Source organism: Varroa destructor, unplaced genomic scaffold (assembly GCF_002443255.2).
Source record: "Varroa destructor unplaced genomic scaffold, Vdes_3.0 BEIS01000005.1, whole genome shotgun sequence".
NCBI lineage: Eukaryota > Metazoa > Arthropoda > Arachnida > Mesostigmata > Varroidae > Varroa > Varroa destructor.
The window spans coordinates 8,478,326-8,500,182 of record NW_019211458.1 but is presented as its reverse complement, the minus strand read 5'-3'; the positions used below and the strand labels follow the sequence as shown (position 1 = coordinate 8,500,182).

At 39.9% G+C, this 21,857-nt stretch overlaps 2 protein-coding genes across 16 annotated transcripts in view; one reads left to right on the top strand and one right to left on the bottom strand.

Annotated features, from left to right (window-relative positions):
* nompC (no mechanoreceptor potential C) overlaps positions 1-21,857 on the bottom strand; it is a 104,808-nt gene that overhangs the window by 22,649 nt on the left and 60,302 nt on the right. For all 12 annotated transcript variants that reach the window (XM_022809677.2, XM_086990213.1, XM_086990212.1 and 9 more), the window contains 2 exons: positions 916-1,014; positions 605-721 (listed from right to left, as the gene is read on the bottom strand). In XM_022809677.2, coding sequence (XP_022665412.1) covers positions 605-721; positions 916-1,014 — 216 coding nt within the window. The remainder of the gene's footprint in view (positions 1-604; positions 722-915; positions 1,015-21,857) is intronic.
* Positions 8,025-15,590, top strand: LOC111252150 (protein phosphatase 1 regulatory subunit 3B-like). Of its 4 annotated transcripts, none has more exons than XM_022809683.2 (5): positions 8,025-8,369; positions 9,889-10,024; positions 11,782-11,960; positions 12,294-12,513; positions 12,844-15,590. In XM_022809683.2, exons 2-5 carry the CDS (start codon positions 9,910-9,912, stop codon positions 13,239-13,241), a joined length of 912 nt encoding a protein of 303 aa, XP_022665418.1. In that variant the 5' UTR covers positions 8,025-8,369; positions 9,889-9,909; the 3' UTR covers positions 13,242-15,590. The 4 variants fall into 4 exon arrangements, with proteins under 4 accessions (XP_022665418.1, XP_086846356.1, XP_086846355.1 ...); XM_086990230.1 differs by lacking the exon at positions 8,025-8,369 and adding an exon at positions 8,438-8,527; XM_086990229.1 differs by lacking the exon at positions 8,025-8,369 and adding an exon at positions 8,577-9,461.

The following is a 21,857-nucleotide window of genomic DNA, read 5'->3' as shown; positions in this document are numbered from 1 at the left end:
GCAGAATCTTTTTTTCGGCCATTTACCTCCTAAAATGATAACGGAGAAACAGCCTAACTTCGGAAACGGTGTTAAAACTGTATTTTATTTCACCCTGTGGATTTGAATGGCTAACTTTCGTTGATAATACAATGAGAAAGGTTACGCATTGAGGTACAAGCCAATTTAGGTACACAAAGTCTCTATTGCTTAGCAACTTTTTAAATCGATTGTTCTTTAAGTGAAGTAATATTAATGCGCGTTTATCTATTTTGCGAATACTCTCTGTGTTACTGGTATATTTGTTTTCTAAATAATTTCGAAAGCCAGAGTACCACACATGTGTCAACAGACAAAGATGCCTATAAATGATTTTATTCAATAGCTTCTGTATTAAAAACACAATTATTAATTGTATTATTTATATGCATTATGTTAAAAGATTGTATGACTACTTGCAGGGCTCAGCGTGAACACTTTAAATTTACGCTCCTAGTAAAACGGAATCTCATGAGGTCTTCAACCGTTTCTGCCATGATGCCAGAATTTGGTGCCACGTATTATAAGCAGTAGGTTATAATTTCGAAACGAATTCACCTATGATTGGAAATGAAAAATGTCTCACCTTGTCGGGAAGTAGGCGGACGTTCTTTTCGCCCGCCCGGAGGAGTAATTGAAGCGGAACAATAGCGGCACCAGTTGCCCGAGAACTTAACACGTGCAAGGGCAAATGGCCCTTCGTCTGCCATCGACAAGTGAAAATAGCAGTAAGTTACACTTTAGCATCACTATCCCTAACATGTACAACGTGAATCCAGCTACAGGTAAACACGTAAGAAATAACATCATTGTCTGCTGATCGAAGCGCTTAAGGCTGAATGCATACGATTGACGAGTGTCACTAATGTAACTTTGGTGACGAGGTATGAGGCTCACATTTTCGGTAATCGTTGGGTCGGCCTTTCGGTTCAGAAGCAGTCGAACCATGTCCTCTCGAACATGGTACGCAGCCAGATGAAGGGCGGATTGTCCATCCTACAGTTTTAGCAGAGCGTAGAAAAACAATCAAAAAAACAATGCCTAGTACGTGTATCTTGTTAATGACGTCTCGATGATGGCAGCTGCTACAGCAGACATAACAGTTATTAACCGAAAAGTATCGTAAGAGCTGTTTTTATATTTCAGCTTCTGATTATAGTAATCAAGGTGGTACACTTGGAAGTTGCCTGACTTTCCAACTTGCTATATATAATATGCCGACAATGTATCCTCATGTTTTCTAATTTACCTATGATCTACCTAACTTAGATCTAAACACATGTTTCGCTAACCTTCATAAAGACTGGTATCTTAAACAGAGCAAGACTTTCCACTCATAGTTAATCGATTTAAAGTTTGTTTTGATCATCTTGTTATAGTTATTACAGTAAGTAAAAACATACTTAGGCTTGCAGTATGCCGAAATATATTTAGAATAAAATGTGTATAACCCTTATATATATATATATAAGCTATACGTGGACATGTCGTGCAAATGAGAGCCAAACTCGTTTAACTCGAGATTTAGCTACCGTATCTTTTCCAAAATACGGATTAGTAAATAAGGATAATTTGGAGATATTCCATACTAGAAGGCAAAGTAAATAATTTAAATGCTATCTCAATTGTGCGATGCTGCTATCGCTTTGGATATAGCTTACAGTATTTATGAAAAATTAAGTTGAATGGGTTTTGAGTTCCTGATAAATGTCTGACGCAAGCTCACTTGGCCTCGATCGAAGCCGATCGTCTGTTTCGATACGGCTCTCAAAATTAATATTGTGGTCGTTTATTATTGTAATAAATTCATCTATTTTGTGATTTCATGTCTGTTTTATTTACAGAAGAGATATTCTTAAAAGAACCAGATTAATCTCACAGTTAGTGTACAGCCACTTACGTAGATTTGTATCTGTTTTAGCAACTTGATATAGGTCATCGCCACTAGCGATGTTGAACTGGCTTAACGATAGCTGATTTGTTTAAGAAGATTTGTAGAACCACACCGTTTCAAAAAATCATACTTTACTCATAAAATATAACTTTTCCCTTTGTTTTTGTCGCATGAAAACTTCCCATATAGATGGGTCGTCTCGCAAAATTTGATTGCGTTACCGTTAGTGACCACTTACTAACGGCACAGAAGATACCCGTTTTTTACGGTAATTCAAGTTACCTGTATTTGTTTGAAAAAAATGACTCCTGACAGCAACCTGTTTAATTTCTCTATGGTTATCGGGAAGAGCTAAGGCTTTCATAACGCATACATAATTAGCTGAATGTTTAGGAATCAAATATTTTAGGGATTTTTTAATAATAAAAAAATTTAGGGAATAAGGATAACGAAGGCAAAAAAGGAAGGAGGGCTTGTTCTATTAAAATATCGTAGAAGGATACAGTTAAACTTCATAAAAATATAAAACTTACGTTATTATATATCAATAAGTTAAAAAAATTTACTCTTGAAAATTAATTATTCGAAATTTTGGCGAAAAAATATTGTGTTGGCGGCAAAATATTTGCACAAAACAAAATCTTTATAAGAAAAATTTAAATTAGAAGGTAGATTTTGATATTATGAACAGTATTGAGATTTGATTTAAGTTGATTGGCTAAATCTGTGCCAGCAGCTGCGATTAGACAGTTAAAATATTTTTTAAATATAGTATTTTTAGAAGATGGTGAAGTATTTTTAAACATTTTAATAATTTTTAATTTTTTAAAAAATAATAATTTAAACTAGGGTTAGATACGATAAGCTATTCATACACTTAGACAAAAAGCATACTTTTTCAAAAGGCTGTACTATAACATTAAGAAAACACTGGGAATTGCGCGTGCTAGGACAATTCGCGTAATCCCGAATGTATAGCTTATTAGTCCGCAAACTCATTCAAAGGAACCAAATACAATTAAAGCCATATCGGATACCGTCACTTTTGAGGTTTAGAGGTAACGTCAAGTGACAACGATACCATTTGATGTATCGACGCTATATGTATCTTTGTTTGCTTCTCTAAATTGATTTTTTACCTCTATAGACAACGATATATATATATATATATATATATATAAAAAAAAGGAGAGGCAAAAGGGACGAATACATCCAGATACTGTACACACTTTGAGGTATGATCTTCGAAACATCACTTCTGTGACCGTTCCTTACTTGAACTGGAAAGCCCATTCCGCGCCTTCAATTTAGTTTTTACAACCAAAAAGCAATCTAGATGGCCCTATACAATATTTAAGACTTTTTCAGAGACGAACGAAAAAGCGACTTGGAACAGCTAACTTACTCAGTTTCCTCTCAGCTACAAAATGTATCACTAGGGTTATTGGCCGCATGCGATCTGTTTAACAGTCCGCATGTTTCGTCTGAGGTCCGCGAGTTCAGTTATCATCCATCGATCGATCTAAGGGAGCGGTGCTTCTCTGTTTGTTTGTTTGTATTCATCGTTGTTGATACTATACAGCAATGAATTCAGGTACAATCAAATTTGAAAAAAAAAAGCTTGTTTAGTTAACGAGATCTTTAGTCAAATATATTTAAAAATAAGAGGTACGTTCATACTATGTTTGATACATCTACTTATCTCGATGTCTAGGCACATCTGTATCTTCATATTTGGCAAAGTTTAAAAGTCTAGGATCAGGCATGGCTAGGATTGTAGGAGTGGATTACGCCGTCTTCTGCATTTAAGATAAATGAACACAAATATAGAAATGAAGTTCCCCTTCAAGAATCTTTAGCTCCTTGAGGGGGGGAGCCTAAACTTAGTCAAAACTGCAAGGGATGCTGTTGTCTCGACACGTGGTCACTCTAAACACAGGTTTACGAATTATAATTTCTAACTTATTACACCTGCCTGCCTATATATAACACACCAATGATAAATAACATGAGGGTGTATCTCACTCATTGTGTATGTTATATGCATATAGCGAGATAAGCTTCTCCCTTCCGTGAGGTGATATCCATAATAAAGCTTCCTTGCCTCTAATCAAATGTAAGTTACCAATGAAAACCTGCTATAGAACGATCGGTGTGGCCTCCATCTACAATCACCCGGACAACAGTTGCCTAGGAGCTCATACGCGACTATAAAATCACTGACGACTACAAAATGATCGCGACGACAACGCCGCCTGTGTAAAAGTATAAATGACGATGGTGGTACAACAAATAACAGTGGGTTAATCGTATAAATTACACAATGAGTGCTCAGGCATTCCTGACCCCTTGCTCTTCCCAGCAAAAAATATTTTTGTTGCTACTTCTGTTGTTATTGCCGTTCTAGAAAGTATCTTAGTCAGAACAACGACTGTTACCGTTGTGGAAAATGCCGTACCACCCCATATAATATACATAAAAGAAAGGCAAGCATCGTTGTCCTCCTGTTGCAGCTGTCGAGTTTCTGTGTGTCACACGAGCGCCAGCCGTACGCAGGGGCTTGTTCCTGCAGCCTTTACGGGTCGGGATATAAATAGTCGCTACGAAAATGTATGGTCGTTGTGACCCTATCGCACTGAATCATAAGGTATGGTTCTCTTCGTAACTGTGCCCCCATACCACAAAACAAGCAGGCCATAATGGCTGTCAATGAATTACAGGTATCGGCGATATTGTCATGCTTTGCATGCTCGAACAGTATTACGATATGAGGAATATTTTCTCTCAGGAAAGGACGCAGTAGACAACGACCATAGTCGGGATCTGATAGTAGATGTCCTATCATCTTGACTTACTGTGATATTCAATTCGATCCAAATGCACTCTGTTTGTTTAGTAGATATATTACAAAACAATATGTATTTATTGTTTAATTCTTGTTACTATCTGAGTGGACTCGATACAGAATGTCGTTAATTATTACAGCAGTTGGAAAGGACGATGATAACTGCGCCCATTGGCATAGTGTTTACCCGTCTAGGATTGTAATGATACGGAATGTTAACATTTTGTTTTCTTTCTCGTTTTTTGTGATGATGCCAGATAATGTTTTGTTTTTATATTAAAAAAAAAATTAGAATATAGAACGTTAAAATACTTTGAAATTGTGTTCTATATTTTTTATTTTCTCTATTGTAGAAGTGTGTGTGGGCAAGGTCAGACGTCTTGTGCAATGGACCCCCTCACGTATTTACACTAGAGATAGAGCTTAGATACGCCTCAACCTAATTCTTAAGATACGATCATCAGGCCTCACGGGGGCTCAGAGTTAGCTATTTTATGGAGGTTTTTCGAGGATTTGGGCATGTTCACTATAAACAACCGAACAGGTCTGCATGATTAATTAAGTGGCCTGGATTACATGACATTGATATCTGTAACGGAATTTAGAATTGCTGGTAGTTTACTTGTTAAAAAGACATCATTTCTGTGATTTGTATTTCAACGTTCGTCTGGAAATGAGGCAGCTCCTAACGTGTGTCGGACCGTCATAGTCAGCCCAGTCCACAAGTGACCGCCAGTCATGGAAACGACCCGTTTTCCTAACCTTGGTCGCATGCAAAATATTCAAAAAGTATAATATTCCGCGCTATCTGCGAGCGGCCAAGACCTAATCTAAAAAGAGAACCCCGAATAGGTCATGAAACTTTTGCAATGCTCCGATACAACACACAGACCCAAAATGGGTAAGCTCTCAATATATTTTCTCTTTAGGTCTTATGACAAATTTCTAAACATTTTCCATAAATATGATGTTTTGGATTGGATTACATCATACTTAAAAGAAGGGATTGTCGTTCAGGTAGACGACAGTTTCTCCTCGAATTCACAGTCCACCTTAGATTGCTCACGGAGAGTGATTCTTAGCCCCTTTTTTCATATTGATTGTATACTGATTTATTGAATGGTCTTATGCCTAACTGAAGTCTACGTTGCAGTATACACAGAAGTCAATCAATGATTAATCAACGGCTGCTTTCGAAGAATCTTTAGAACGCTATAAAGAATGGTCGTTTAATCTTAGTCTCAAACTATCTGTGGCAAAATGCGCCGTATTGTATTTTAAGCACTGAAATCTTGATGTCAACTATAGTATTGGGAATAGGAATTTATCCAAAATAATCTTTTACGAAAAACTTAATTGTACTTACTGCCTTCTCTAAAGTACAACGTCGATGTGATCGGAATTGTAGCCGCTGGGAAAATTATAAACCTTGCATACAGCTGTATGTACCGTTAATCGGCGATACCTTTCGTGTATCTCTATTGAAGAATAGAATATGTCTTTATATAATTATTATAGTAAAGAGTCACGGAAACAAAACGTGACATATTGGCTCGTCTTAGGAGAAATTCTTAGACCATTGTTGTAAAGCCATTGTTAACAAGCGAAACAATAACAACGCTCGTCCAATAATAAGCGGTTCAACGCTCCAGATAGTCTCTCGGTTTATATTAAAGCTTTAATTTGGGTAAAAGCCTCGTTGAATAACGCTCTAAATAGACATACGTCACACTTAGACGAAGAATTTCTTCCAATAGCTCAGTGTTAGCTATCAGTGTAACTAGCTGACTCTGTTCTACTAAAACCTATTAATCCTAATCCTGCAATCCTGGGGAAACAATATCTAGTAGCTTCTCAAAAATAATGCACGCAATATACCATTAAGCCACCTGGCACCGAGTTATCTATATTGAATTTTATTCGTTTTCTAGAAATGGAACTATGGATTGTGTGGTACCAAAAGAGTATGCTGGTAGCAACCGTACTCGTGAAGTGGGCAATATATAAGGTAAAGGGATTTAGATATGTTTATGCAGTTTTGCGGTAAAACAAAAATTAAATTGGGCCCCGGACCTAATTTCATGGAGAAATTATAGATTTTTGCGATCGCATAAACTTCTGCTATGGTTAAACAGATTTATTATATGGTAAACAGCCTCATTTGGCCATATTGCAAATCAGGACCACTTTGTTCTTGAACAGGAATTTCTTAAATGAACAAAACCTTCGTAACTACTTTAGTTTTTAGTGTTTATCCGAATGAGATCGTGTCGGGAGTATTATTTTTGCTTAAGCCGACGATCCTATTTTCTCCTTTCAACGTATTAAAAAAAGATATTCGAGGCTTTCAAATTAGACTTTTGTTAATTCTTTAGCTTGGTAATGCCTTAAGGCAGGTTTTCTAATGGACATGTGTGTTTGATTTATAAGGGTATCATATGTAGTAGTACTACGTGAAAAAATGGTTTTCCAAGGAATAATCAAGGTTATCTAATATCTATAACATTATGACCTCATAAAGAGGTTTGTTATTAAAAGCAGGTTGTAGTCAGAAACCTAAAGGATTGTTAGTATTTTTCATATTTTTAATTTTTTTGTTTTTGGTAAAGGTTAGCTATAAGGCTTTTTTTTTTTTATTATTATATATTTTGCTAGGAGTCCTATAGAAACATTTGAATTTCAATCAGAGTTCGTTATCGTAAGGTTTAATATAAAAACATCCACCACATACCCTAACAATGGTTTTTTCAAGTTGACTATATTGACTAGCGATGACTAGAAACGTTGGCTAAATGGACACGAAATTGTAAAAGGTCAACTCATTGGATGAAGTATTATTGTTACTGAATTTTGTTTGTCATTATCTGTCAATAGGGTTGCTGTGATGTATAATAATACTGGTCAGAAATGGCCTTCAAGTTCGCCTTACTGTATGCATCATTATTATGCACCCAGGCTACCCATAGGTGTAGGTACGTGTATGTCCTCGTTTAATGATCATTGCTAAGTGCCATATCGAGTCGGTTTGGCAACTCGGCGTAACTTGGCTATTAATTGAACATCCATCGAGTTACCCTAAACCCTTTTTTCTTCTGTCACCTACCCCGGTTCCTTACAACTGGCCCTCTCCAAGGTCAGTCAAAATTGGCCCCTCTTGTCGCACCGCTCTGCTAGTTTTTACGTGCTAGCCATCAGCCGTCCTTTCGCCCTTATAGCCGACTGATGCGTTCGCGTACGTTGGCAGAGGCCAGGCTCTACACAAATAGCCGGTTATGCTCCTTGCTACCACGACTACATAGGCCTGCACACATTACTTCGTCGGTGTACGTGAGATGAACAGTGTAACCAAACGAGGGCGCTGCGGTGCCACAGCCTCCATGTTGTCAATGGCGGCCCTGTACGCTAATAGAAAACCTGTGCTACTGCTATTGATGCTATTCCGACTTCTTGATTTCCCAAAAAATTTAACCGAAATCAAACAGTCGCAATCGCTTCGCTAAAGACTTTTGGTAAAAAACAGGTTGGCATCCAGACCCAAGAAGTTTTGACATTGCTGCCAGAAAAAGATCGAATCATTGTCAACAAGAAGAAGGACACCTGAAGAATACCAATGTGAGTGGTCGGATCGGAGAATTGTGTATATACGTGCATCTCAATGGTGGCACCATTTGTCCGTTTGTTAATATATAGGACTCACAGCCTATGATGCGTTGAATCTGAGTGGGAGTGACACGTGTCGAATCGCGTAAAGCTGATCTAAACTATAAATAGTAAAGTCAATTGTTTAAGGCCACTGGTAGCTATGATCGTTTCAAGCGGTTATAGTATATGATCCACTAGGTATCTTTCGTTTGTAATCCACGGCTACGTATGACCTAGAGGAAAAAGCTATTCCAGTTTATCATATCATGTTGCCAATAACAGAGACGAGTTAGATGGTCCTCGAAGATGATTTCATGCCATTATTTATATGGACTGGTCAAAGAAACGACCGTGCGTCGAATTTGCACACTAGAGTTCCGTCTGCTAGCTTGATAAACGACTTGAATTTGTTGCCAAGCGTGAATAAGAAACGTGAAAACTGATTTTTTTTTCTTTATTCTACTATAATGTTTCCTTCGAGTAAGAAGGGAAAGCGGTCTTTCGGCGTCTGCGACGGAAGAGGGAGATCTCTTAGAGAGTAAGAGTATCGAAAGTTAAAGGAAGCGGTGTTGCGATCGGTAATGCATTGATCCTTCATGTGAATAGGCTGTCTTCCTAAAACAAACCTAAAAATCTAAACTGGCGGTTTGGACTTTAGAAAATGAGCGAACGTCGAGTGTAGTTTGATGTCTTCGTGCCGGACAAACTGCAGCAAAATTATAAACTTTCTTAATCATCCTGAATCAGCAATTCAGGCCATTGCGACGCTGGTGGAGAGGTCGAAGCAACTAACTCGATGCCAGAACATTGAAAGCTTCCTATGGAACTGTTTCGAAACAGATTGAACGGATAAAAAGTTGCATTTTTGACGCTGATAATGCGTTTTGAGTTTGCGTATTAGACTGTTAAAATGGCGGTGGATCGTTCAATGTTTCGAATTGTTCATGGCCTTCTTTGAATACTTTGGCTTATTAACAACGAGGAAAGATCCGCTATGAGTGTCAGAAATAGCGAACCCATTAACGACGAACCACTAGCTTGTCCATGACATTGTCATCCTTGGTAAACCTAAACCTTCTTAGTTTGTGCCCATATTCTAGACATTGTGTATATTCAAGCAGACATTCTGCTCTACAAGGAGCAACTCCGTTATCGAGAAAGTTTGTCAGGATGCCGTAAATATTGTAGTGAAACCTTGGACAGTTAATGTGCCAAGCATTACAATGCCACATATTACCTAGAAAGATAGTTTTTATCAAAACAGTACATAAACGAACGATTAATTTACATAGGACACCCTGTAGTTCCTGTAAACTTCCAAATAGCTGAAAGTCTTTACGGTCTCGATTTTTTTAGGTTTAGGACTCGATTAGGTAAGGTTTAGAGTTAGTAAAACTACTTAGTCTACCAATAGTAAGCAGTTTTTTGTCATAAGCTTGTCAACCATTGCTGGGCTGCTAACTTAGATCCTCAAAACTTGCTTTCCTAGTAATCTTGACGCATCACCAGGATGACGGCGGTCCAAATAACGCTGAGACCCAATCCGTTCTCAATGCCACTCTCAACTGCTCTCGTCTGGACCGACTACCGTACAGGGTCTCCAACCATCGATTTGCAGATTCCAGGTTAGTGTATTAATTTTTGCTATAGATGTCTACGACGTATTTAACCATTTTTCGAAGCAAGTCAGTTTTCTGGGATCCTCTTTCGATGCACCGGAATCAAGAATATCATTGTATTCGTTCAATTGGCACCTATAAAGCTATATCTGAGTGTTAATTTTGCCTAAAGATAGTAAGCAGCCCATCTTTAAATCTAGTATAGCAACTTCATATTGTCCAGAGGCACGATGGAACTAGAAGCATCAATGATTTACTATAATACCAGATTTCCAGACCCATGAGTGCTTTCAAACCATCTATCAATTACTAAGTTCTCGTTGGCTCTGTGGTTTATTGTTTACACATTTCTAAAGTCCGAGCCATTCTTCGTTATCTTGGCTGCCAAAGTTTTATATTGGCTATATCCGCGGATTCACTATAGGTTCCCCTTATTGTGTCCGTCATCTGACGGCGCGGTATAGACGTAAGAACGACCTTCGTCTTCCTTTTAGAAGTGAAGAAGTTCTGCAGTAGTAGAGTCGGTGTTGACTCTCCGCAGTAAGCTGCGTCACATGGGGATGTAGGCGGTGAGTGCAGAGGAAAGGGCACGAACGGAAAAGGAAGGGAAGAGCGCCCCTTGAACCCAGAAGAAGAAGAGAAAGAATGAGTTAGTCTTGTCAGGCGCCACCGTCACCGCCACCACCACCGCCGTCGCATGGCCACGTCGCTTACCCTCACTTGGGCTTGGGCTGGGGCACTCTAACGGCAGTGGCTCCGGGTACTCGGTGGTTACTTAATGCCAGTTCGTGCGTCGTCGTCGTCGTCGATGTGTAGTGGGAAAAAGCCGAAAGGGTTCACTCAGTCGGGTTCTAACCGCTGATGATGCGTCTGCCCTTGAGTGTTGAAGCTCGATGCACTTCCCGAAATGGATGCCCCCGCCACGGCAGCGGCCGTCCAGTGACCACTTCATGGTCCAGGCGGATGCCCACTTAAAATGCTGGATAAATAACTTTTCTTTGACAAAGAACTACAAAAAACGACACTAACAGCAAGAGTAGCGCCAACAGCTAGAGTCTTTTAGAGCTACAACATTATGAATTGCATGAATCAATATCGGTTCACATAGACGGTGACTAATATAGCCAGGTTATCAATGTTACCATAGTATGGAGTGCCGCAAACTGAAAGGGTATGGCTGTTGCACATGGTGTATTGCACGGTCAGTGCCGTTGTGACGTCAAACAGTAAGCAGCACTTTGTTCCCCTGTATTATCGTCGATACTCGATGTTGTCGTTGCTTTACTCATTATAACTTCTGTTCATCTTCTGCTGTTATCAATAATTATGAGTAAATGACATTACGTTATTATTGCTATTGATAATGATGCCGAATGGTACCGAGTTAATCGGTACTGTTATTGGTAACCGAGAAAAAATGAAAAGCCGGAAAAGCGTGCCTGTTGCCGTCAGTGAAAAGAGAAAACGTGTAGTTAGCATTTAGTGTTGAAGCTGGTCATTTATTTAAGATGTCCTATAAGCAATAGACTTGAAAACGTCAATTGGCATCTCCCTCCAGACCGGAGTTCCAGTGATCATGTGAACGCGTGCGGTGTTCATCTTAGTTGTATGAAAACGACGATGATAATGATGACGACTGGCAACAAGGCAGCGTAAAGCCGGCGCCGGATGCTAACCATTGTGATGGGCTTCAGGCCGGCTGCGTGTGATGCAGCATATCAAACAACAACTCGTGCTCAAATTGCACCAACTTCGCCTTTCAGGCCGTAAACCGGAAGGTCCTAGAGCACCTTTGGTTCTTGCGCACGAAACATCCCCTGCCAGCTCTGATCTTCCAAAGAGGTGCCTTAAGAGCGCCCCACAAACACCCACTAAAAGCGGCCAGCCAAAGAAAATTGTCAAGTTCGCCGATGACATGGGACTTGATTTGACTGCGGTAAAGGTGAGAGCCCTTACGGCGTTGCAAAACCATTTGTTTTATGATAATGCATTTTCCAATAAGACGGTTCAACGGAATTGAGTCAAGCGAAAGAACAATGGTAACTTTCGAATTCAGTTGTCTCCAATTGCTTTTTAACGTAAACTATACCAAAGGGAAACAGCGTTTCATAGAGCGCTTGCTTTGTATATTGCGCTTGAGCATGAATGGCTAGATGCATACGCAAAAGTCAGTTGGGCCATAGTTGGCACGTAGTCTTCCGTAACGCACGGAATTTTATGAGGCTTATTCTATAGCCAGTAGATCTAACTCCGTTACGTGCAACACCTATTGAAGGTAATGGCAGCGACGCCCCCTTTGCAAAGCCCCGAGGAAACTCCTGCACCAGCGCCTAGTCCCGCCGCCGTGGAAAACTCTATGCCTATCCTTTCTTCTAGTATAGCCATTCCTAAGACGTCTGCCCTAGTCAGAGTTAGAGAGTTCCAGCCGGCTCGAAATATCAAACTTGAGGTCTGTCAATCGAGCGGCAGGTACCAGGCCAAGTTCGAGCAGCCAGGTGAGTACCGCGGTAAATCAACCGTTGTCCGTTAATATCTACTTAGATTTTTTACTCTGCTAATTATACTCCTAGTTGATCCGCGGAGTTAACTAACGCTGCTAATTTGCTACACTGAAGTTTTGCTTCCTTTCAGAGTGTAGCATGGGGCGGCTGCTGTAAGTGTGCGATCATTTTTGAATTGATGATGCACTCTTTAATGATATTTCTGAGACCTGGTAAAAGACTTGAAAAATGGAAGGCTCAAAGCATTTGCAAAAAGTGAGCTTTTCGGTATCACAAGATAGCCCAACCCTTAAGGATAGCCTATTTTGTGCTGTGCCCTTCTAGGTGCGACGCCTAACTTTTGGCAGCGACTTCGGACGCAAAAGGTTTGTCTTGAATCTGTGATTGCCAGCTACAACTCGTCAGTGCACATTGTTATTCGAGTTCTGAACGTCGCCTTTCATAAAAGCGTTCTCTTGCGGTATACATTAAACAACTGGGAAAGTTACACGGACATCGAGGCCGACTATATGCCAGCCGAGTGCAAGGATATAGGTGGATCGGCGCATACGTCGTCGCCGACTGACCGCTTTTCTGTGAACCTGTGTCTGAAAAGTTCCCCCCGTTCGGTTCAATTTTGTGTGTGTTATCGCGTCGACGGCAAAGAATACTGGGATAACAACAATCACCAGAACTACCGGATGGAGTTTGAGGAGAGTCAACAGTTAACGCCATTTTACTGAGCGTAAACGTGTCCCCACCTCGTATTGGCAATACAGAAGACAAGAGGCAACTGCTCGTTTACTGAATTTTTCTTTTTCTTTTCAAATCGAGGTGTTTGACACTTCAGCATAGCGCTTTGTTTCAGAAATGAAAAGAGCTCAGGCGTTATGCTAGACCAAACGTGACTACGTGCCATGTCGTGCAGCAAGAAAAGCAATCCATAATAGGAAAGTAGTTTCAGGGAACAAAAATCCCGAGAATATCCGTTACTAGATTACGATGACATCCTTTTTAGTACCCGAAATTAGGAGTGGTAAAGTTCTTCCAATACATCGGTCGAGAATCCCTGACAAAATTTTCTATACCAGATACATTTTAGAAACTAGCTCTATAGTTAGGAAATCAGCTTTCAGATTAAATATTCAATTACGTTGTTTATACGCCTAGCCAAAGAGAAAATTAAGCGTCCATAAAATGGGGTTTTAAAAAATGTTCACATTAAAAATAAGCCACATTTCTGTCAATTTTCGTTTGGTAAGGCTATGACGTTGTCTCTTCAAATCACCTCACGGCAATAAGTTTACATGGTGTGCATTTCGGGTCCTAACCCTTAAATTTTCATAGACTTTTGTAGATAACGAGCAACAAGTTAACTGTAATAAACTATGATCATATGGAGTAAAGCATCTGCGAAACGTAGGTTTTAAAAAAAAATTATTCATAATAGCCTGCGCTTTCTATAACAGGACAGGATAAGGGAGTGCCATCATGGACGTTTGGTAGGGCAGAACGGGGCGTGATCGGCACCCTTGCTCTCATTGATGCACTATCGGCTCTGACTCGCAAACCGTTTCTAAGGAATTTGAATTTTTTCAAATAAATTTGAGAAATTTTAGGCCAAAGGCTAACTTTGACCGAATAATTGAGAACTAATGAGACCCACCTTAATCGAACGATAGCTTCAGTAACTAAACATATTCTAAATGCTACGAATTCTATTCGATTAGCTATTTATATCCGTTTAAAGAGGGTCCATCATACAAATCAAACATCAGTATAATACTTCTGAATAGCGTATCTAGCTGAGCCGAAGTTAAATCAGCAGACGGCCGACGTCTGACCGATTGGAACCTGCGGCCAGATTGGAAAAAAATCTTAAGGTTTGTGTGTCGACAAAAGGCAACAAGAATCCAATTAAATGATTGCTTCCTAAGCGACATGGCTAGAAGACGTCTACGGAAGGAATAGTAACGCTAGAGAGTGTATGATGAGGTAAACTGTGGCTAGGGCTAGTTCAAAGGATGTGTAAAATGGGGACGAGGTAGTGAGGAGGGTCAGAATTGTATCCGTTGGAAAAGCGATTGGACTTGGAATAGACCGGTCTTACTATAAGCGAAGCACTGAAAATGAAGTTAGCCGGGATGCTGGTTTGTTTCCGTCGGTCAGTGAGACGAAAAAATAGAGGCCGTCATTACCGTTACTGCAGCTGATCGCTTACGGAATGCATTCAGAGCGTCATAAGCGCGAAGTTATTGGTAGGAACCAGGTTTAGGAAATTCGGGTGTTCAGTATCTGTCGAAGGGTTCGTAGTTAGAGTTTTTCGAGTAGCAATTGGTCGCCTTAGGTGTAAAGTTAGTCCCCTCCCTACCATCGCCTCTTGGGGTAACTCGTACAAAATCATTTCTCTGGTAAAGGGCAGAGGAGAAACCCGCTCCAGACTTGATGAGACAACATTTACCGAAGAACACTGAAAAGAGGACCCTGGAAAGACGTTGGCGATATAACGATTTAGTGTGACGAAGCCGTGCTCTCTAGCTTGCTACGAGGGGTTGTATACAATACGGTGTTTGGGGTCCATTGGATACAAAGTAGAGATATACAGTAATCAGGGATTTGTGTTCTGTGGCATGACATTCTCGCGTGTTTAGAGTGCACTAGGTCCACGATTGTGTGCGCAAAATGAAAGCGACAAATTGTTTATTGCAGTTGAGTGCGAAGTTCTGAAAAGTGTTAAGAAAGGCTTTAAATGAACCAAGATATCGTTTGGAAATACCTAAAAACCCATACAATAGGGTATAGAGATCTGTTGTCCTATAATGTTATTCTGTACTGACAAGAATAATGTTAATAATAAAAAAAATTAGCCCTTTGCACACAGTCTGTAGCAAAGTTCGTATCAAAATCATACAGTTAGATTATGATTAAATAAAATATCATCATTAAGTACGAAATGTTGCCTTTATAAGATTGTGCAGGTTAGAATAAAGGCGCGAGTGCTGGCAAAATATGAAGAGTCCGCAAAAGGTCAATTGATAATGTTTCGGACGGAACTACTCGTGTTGTGTTATTATACAGACGTAAACAATGATCGTAGCGTGTTTTGTTTCAGACAAATAATCGTTGAATATGAGTGCATGGCTGGATTTTCTAGCGTAACCGCTCACAACAAGTTTTAGTTTTGCCATTAGAGGCTTCCTCGCTATCTAAGCAGTATCACTGAGCGGGTCAATACACATCTGCAAGCTAAACGTCTAAAACAAGATCGTAGAGTATCTAAAGTACCGATTAATTTTGTGGTGCTGGCATAATTACGATCGAAAACGAGATAAACCTTAATCGAGCGCCACGATGCCAGCGCGCGACGAACGACCCCTAGCGGTAAATACAGACTAAACGAAACAAAAGTACAAGTGTAGTTCATGCACTAGTGGCTATATATATATATATATATATATTCGAAAAGGCGAGTGAAAACAGTTTCAAAGACGAGCTGGGTAGGTGAAAGGACATTAAGCGACATATACAACGGAACACAATATTGTATAGTAAGCGACGATCTGATGGCAGAAAAATGCAAATAAACTTAGAGCAAATAAATATACATACATATATATATATACATAAAGCATATTTCATTTACTAGTATTTGCGTATCTTAGCTCTCGCATCACTGCATCGAACAACACGCAAATACGTCTAGACATGTAGAAAGTGTAACATGCTAGTTAATAACAAACCAACAATAATATTAACAAAAGCAAGAACAGGAAGGGTTAACACGAAGCTATATTAACTGCCCACACTAACTACTACGAATTCTATAAGGCTACCTAAACAATATCAATAACAGTAGTAACAAAAATAACGTGGACCTGAAATCTTGAAGGGACATCGAACCTCGTTAACTGGTCTCAGTGAGAAAAATTTAACAGCAAGGTATTTTCCTACGAAAGATCCTATTATCTAGAAACTATTGCTTGATGATGCTAATTAACCACACCTGTTAATGACAGGCAAACGAGTGTGCTGCTGCGAGTGCATGTGTAATTTTGTTGTATAGGATTTTTAGAGGATATAAGCTGTTATTGCAAAAACTTTATCCGACAGGCGATATGTTTCAGGCCCTTCCAAAAAACATGTAAAATTCAGACTGCGTCAAATGCTTGACGACCTTGTGACTTGTGGACTGAGGACTGCTAGCGCCTTGTGTGATCTCTGAGCTCTCTCCGTGTAAAACATCCAACCGCACCGTTTCAGTGCCGTGGTGGCGATGACGGTTCGATCAGGCTTTTCTTCACGCATTTGTGACAATAATAACCCACAACAAACAACAATAAGCGCAACTATGTTATTGGTAATGTCGATAGTGATCGATAGTTCGATCATACAGATGTGAGAAAGAGTGCACGATGTGGAAGGGCTTTGTGGTGCCTAACCTTTGCATGATATATTTTTTGTAAATCCTGTACAAAATGGGCGTAAAACGACGACATATGGATATGGTTTAATGAATTATGCTAGAATAAATGATAAAATTAGTTAATGTTCAATAAAAAAAATACTTCTTGTAGTAAAAAAAAATTGTCATTTTTGGTAGTAACTGGGATACGGTGGATGAAATAATTGTGTGCATAATTTATAGGAAACTTATTGGTACGACACAAACGGTAAATATAATCATGCTCAAATAATCGCGTAAATGCGGACAATCACCTCTAAAACATATCGAGGCACTCGTAAGTAAACGAAAAAACTATTTTCTACATTGATCTAACAAGCTACATAAAACCCACAGTAACAAAGAGTATTTTTACATTGGTTTAATTGTATTATATGGTTTTCTATTAGAGAACACGTGCCACAATTCGTATTAAAACAATCTACAAAATTATTTTGTGACTAACTACATTCTAATAAAGACTCTATTGTTTTGTTAGGCAGGCGGATTTTAAAATTGGCAAACTGTCATTTTTATTGGAGTTGGAAACAGCCGAAGTCGAGTGCCACGACGGTTTGGGGGGTACGTACAAACCCTCGTCTATGAAGCATGAATTGCGTCGTTTACTAGATGTTGTGCCCAGTATGGCCAGCCAATAGCCTAAACTGCTTCCTAATGACGACAGTTTCATATAGCGTCATCTATGTGCTGAACTCTGAGGTTCTATTGGAAGGTAGGTCACGAGAAGGCTCATCTCGCGGTACCTTCCTGCCCCTGCCACGTTTGTTGTTGACCATAGCAAGTCGATCATTCTGTGGTACCTTGGTTATGGCACATTTTCATCGATATATGCTGGGAATCACTTAAGACTTGTAATGTTAGCCATTGTAGATATCGCAATCATACGTACCTGTATAGCATGATAAACGAAAAAATAGTCCTCGTAATTTCTTGCGGTAGTAATTATTAGCAGTAGCTGTTTCGAGAGTCCCCATAAATGTCGACCCATAATTCTAAAGACTAAACTATTTATCAAGTTGAACTGGAAAGTAGAATTGTAGTGCCTTTAATAGTTTTTCATCGAATGATCGCCACCATCAGGAGCCTTCTGAACGCTTGGATCTGAACGAACGGCCCATACGTACTTTAGTACATTGGTGTGAACTAACTTGCCAATAACAACAACCTCTGGTCCACTATATGTAATACTTTAAAGCGAGCAATAACAGAAATTGTTTTTTTGTTTTTAAGGGAAGATGATTGCGTCTGTCACTGCAAAAGACGCACACTGCTTCTAACAAATAGTACTTATTTATATTCTGTCATTTTCGGAGCATACTAGGGATGTGAGTGAGTTTTTATCGTCAAACGAAATACAAATACTTATGTAAAGTATTGCTATATAATTATACAACATGTGACAAGTAGATTCTGTAGCATGTCTATAATATCAGAATAGGAAGCCAATCTTAAGGGCATTTCCAGCTGATATCCCTTGTGTAAAATCGCTGAGCCACTTTAAAAAACACGCGCGCTACCCTTTCGACACAGAAAGGCCTTTTTTTTTGAGATAGCTTTGAAAATAGGACAACCTATTAGAACAAATGAAACTTAATTTTTAATTGCACCTTTACAAACGTTAGCTTGCGCGCTAGTAATTTCCTGCTCTATGCAATTTTCTATTTCATTCTACTTATTTGATCATCTTTACGGGGCAAGGAACTAGACCGTAAACGGGCAAGGGAAACCTAAAGACGGAGCATTAGAAAAGGATAACACTTATCTCAGTGAGATGTCGCACTTTGATCGGATTTTTTTTCTTTCGCTAGCCTGCTTCCCTGCACAGAATAAAGAGGTGCAACTGGGCTAAAATCGAAGCATCCATCACAGGCTAAATGACAGCCGGGCTCTAAAAAGGAGCGATTATCTTCTGATATTCGCTTACGCGGTCGACCGTACAGTTGCAAGCCGTCGCTTTCTTTTACGCTGCAACGAAATGGTAAAATCTGCCCTTGGTGCGGAACGACGTCAACAGTTCTACGACTACACACAACTGTTATACGTTTAGAGGGCGGGAGGGGTTCCTTAAACGATTTCGGACCTTTTTGGGCCTTTTATTGTTCTTTAAACCTAACCCCTACCCCTTCCGGACCCTTGAAAAAAAAAGACAACTTTTCTCCCGCCATCACCCTATGCTGCCTACAGCCAGCAGCAGTAGCCAACAGCTCTTAGAGCATTCTCATATGTTTAAGTACAACGTAAAGCGCATTAAATTTGCAACTGTTTGACTCTCTACAATGTAACCATTACCGTCAGTTGTCCGTCCTAGCCGCGAGCTGTCACAGCCCGCTATGGGCAGACGTCTGCTAGAGGCCTTCGTACAAGAAATGTCTCGCTGCCGCTTTACTTCTCTATTCGTATTGCTACCTAGATGTGGGATACAATCTGGGTTCATTATCCATGAGTGCGCATACATACATATACCTTGTTCCTGACCACATATATACACATTGGTATATTGATGTTTACGTATTACATACATCGGTCGATGGCGCCCATAATGCCACCAGACGATACGCCAACGCCTCGTCCACTTCCTTCTTAGCTATCTCCTACATGTAAAGGAAGCGAGAGAGAGAGAGAGAGACCGCGCCTGCGATTTCCTCTTGTGTTGTGTGGCATGGTAGACGATTATGGATACTATAATCTGCGGCTGATAATTTTTACATCGCTCGTACGTAAGCAAAGATTTTCTACAAATGTTACAAGATTTGCCTTTTAGTTTGTCAGTGAGTCTGTGTCTCAGCTTCACACTTGAATGCTCTTTATTCCGTGCTAATACAGCTGTTGTTTACCCTCGGCCTGGCGTTACTTTCTAGCTTTTTGGAGCGGAGATTGTCTTTTGTTAGCTTTCATCTTAATTCCTCAACGCTGACACCCTATATCTATTCTCGACTCAATCACGGGCGACCAGCAGGAAAAGTGCTGTATAGGACTGTCGATGCCCCTCTTTTTGTATAACTTAAGGCATCGTCAGACACTTACAGCTAGCGCAACTAGTCTTGTTATATCGCGGAGCAATCTACACACATAGTTCTGCACATAAATGATGCATACAAATAGTGGCAATCGAAATTCGTTGTGGCCGGTGTTCCCCATGGTTAGAAGTGGCGGAATAAGCCTGAGCAGAAACAACCGAGCGTTAGACGTTCAGTATGGCCACTTGTCATATACGGCCGTTTGCTTTGGCTGATCCACTTATAGATTGCATCGCTTCCGGCGAGCTCGTCCTCTCCTGTTATTCCCTGTAATAGGATGACAGAGCGCTCCATATCGAAGTTAGAAGATGGAGGTAAGTAAATATGTACGCATAGAGGACGGAAGTGAGATAATCACAGAAGAGCGCCGCAGAGACGGACGAAAGATGGGTAACATGTGTTTACGTTTCTGGTAGCTCGCTCCAAGACCAACCATTAATATAATATAACGACCACCACATAAATCGCTTGTACAAGCATGATTAAACTGGGATGACAACAATAAAACAGTCGCGATTTCACTCTCTACTTAGCGTTTCAACTACTTACCCCATTGTTTACTCGGCACAAGAAACAGAACCTACTGCTGGAAACAGGTGGCTTCTTTTAAAAACTTTGAACATTCACGGAAAGTCTATCTCTCAGTTGAGATAAAAGCCTCTCCAAGGCGAAGCTAGCCGACGTGCATAATTTATTAAACACTTCTGTCGCTGCGTAATTGAGTTAACGTTTGCTGCGGATCGTTGCAAAGCGCCACCTGTTGCCGATACATAGAGTCGATCGAATCTATTTACGCGCTTAAATTTAGAAAGTAGGTGAAGTATAGTTGTAGGCTTCACTGAACGTGACGCAATGAAATGGTGCGCCGTTGGATCACGTATTTACTGAACGAAAAAACGTCAATTTATGTCATTATTTTTATATGCAGTTGTGTTTGTGGAAAGAGACCGCAGTGCCAGCCGTTCACTCTTTTGCTTACATACGCAATTTATCGAGGTTTGTATGCATTACGCAGGTGGGCATAGAAGTGGCACGCCCATATGCTGAAGCTGCTGACTACATGTCTAGGTGGTCTGAGAAGAGGCACGAGGCAGGGCAGAAACAGAAATTTTGTATCTTTCAAACATGACACATAAAAAGATAGTTTCAAGGATATCATTACACTTTGACAGACAACGAAAAGGAAGAGAGATTACTTGTGATTATGTATTAATTCAAAAACATGCCTTACAGTTTCAACTAAATACATTGAGGATCGTCCCAAGCTTCTCGTCGTCGGTTTACTTCTTAATTTTGCAGTACTTTGTTACTATCAATTGGTTCAGTCGTCGCTAATTGTTTCCTTATTACTCACAGACGTGTTACCGATCAGCTTTCTGATGTCATTGAGACTCATTATTGGGCATACTAAGCTACGCGTAACTTGAGTGACCCGTTGAGGGAGCAGGTGCTTTTCATGTGTATCAATTGACAAATTGCTTTTTTTTATTACATCTACTTCATTCATGAATATTCAACCAATCGTTCAACTATATCTCAAATCTTGTAGCATTTAAGTACAGAGGAATGATATATCCATTTTCAGATATACTTGTTAAGGGTAGCATTAGCCCGATGTTATGCAGCCAACGATTAGGCGTAGTTGTGGAATCAATTGGGTCGTGGGCTTAGGACTAGAAAGAGTACATTCCAAAACGAATTGCGATAACAGCTTGCTCAGTCGATTCTAACATTAATTGAGTAATTCAGTAGGACTACCTTACGGAACACCAAGGAAGTACTTCAGTTGGCAAACATCTCTATGTACATGGCTAGCTCTCCATTACAAACACTTCCCATTAATAGTGTATTGTAGGAAGTCAGCACATTGGCCTGAAATT

Excerpts from the sequence above, each read along its gene's own strand:
- LOC111252150 (XM_022809683.2), top strand. The coding sequence starts at position 9,910 with ATGACGGCGGTCCAAATAACGCTGAGACCCAATCCGTTCTCAATGCCA. Across the intron at positions 11,961-12,293 it reads TTGATTTGACTGCGGTAAAG|GTAATGGCAGCGACGCCCCC; the intron begins GTGAGAGCCCTT and ends CACCTATTGAAG. Across the intron at positions 12,514-12,843 it reads GGCCAAGTTCGAGCAGCCAG|GTGCGACGCCTAACTTTTGG; the intron begins GTGAGTACCGCG and ends GTGCCCTTCTAG.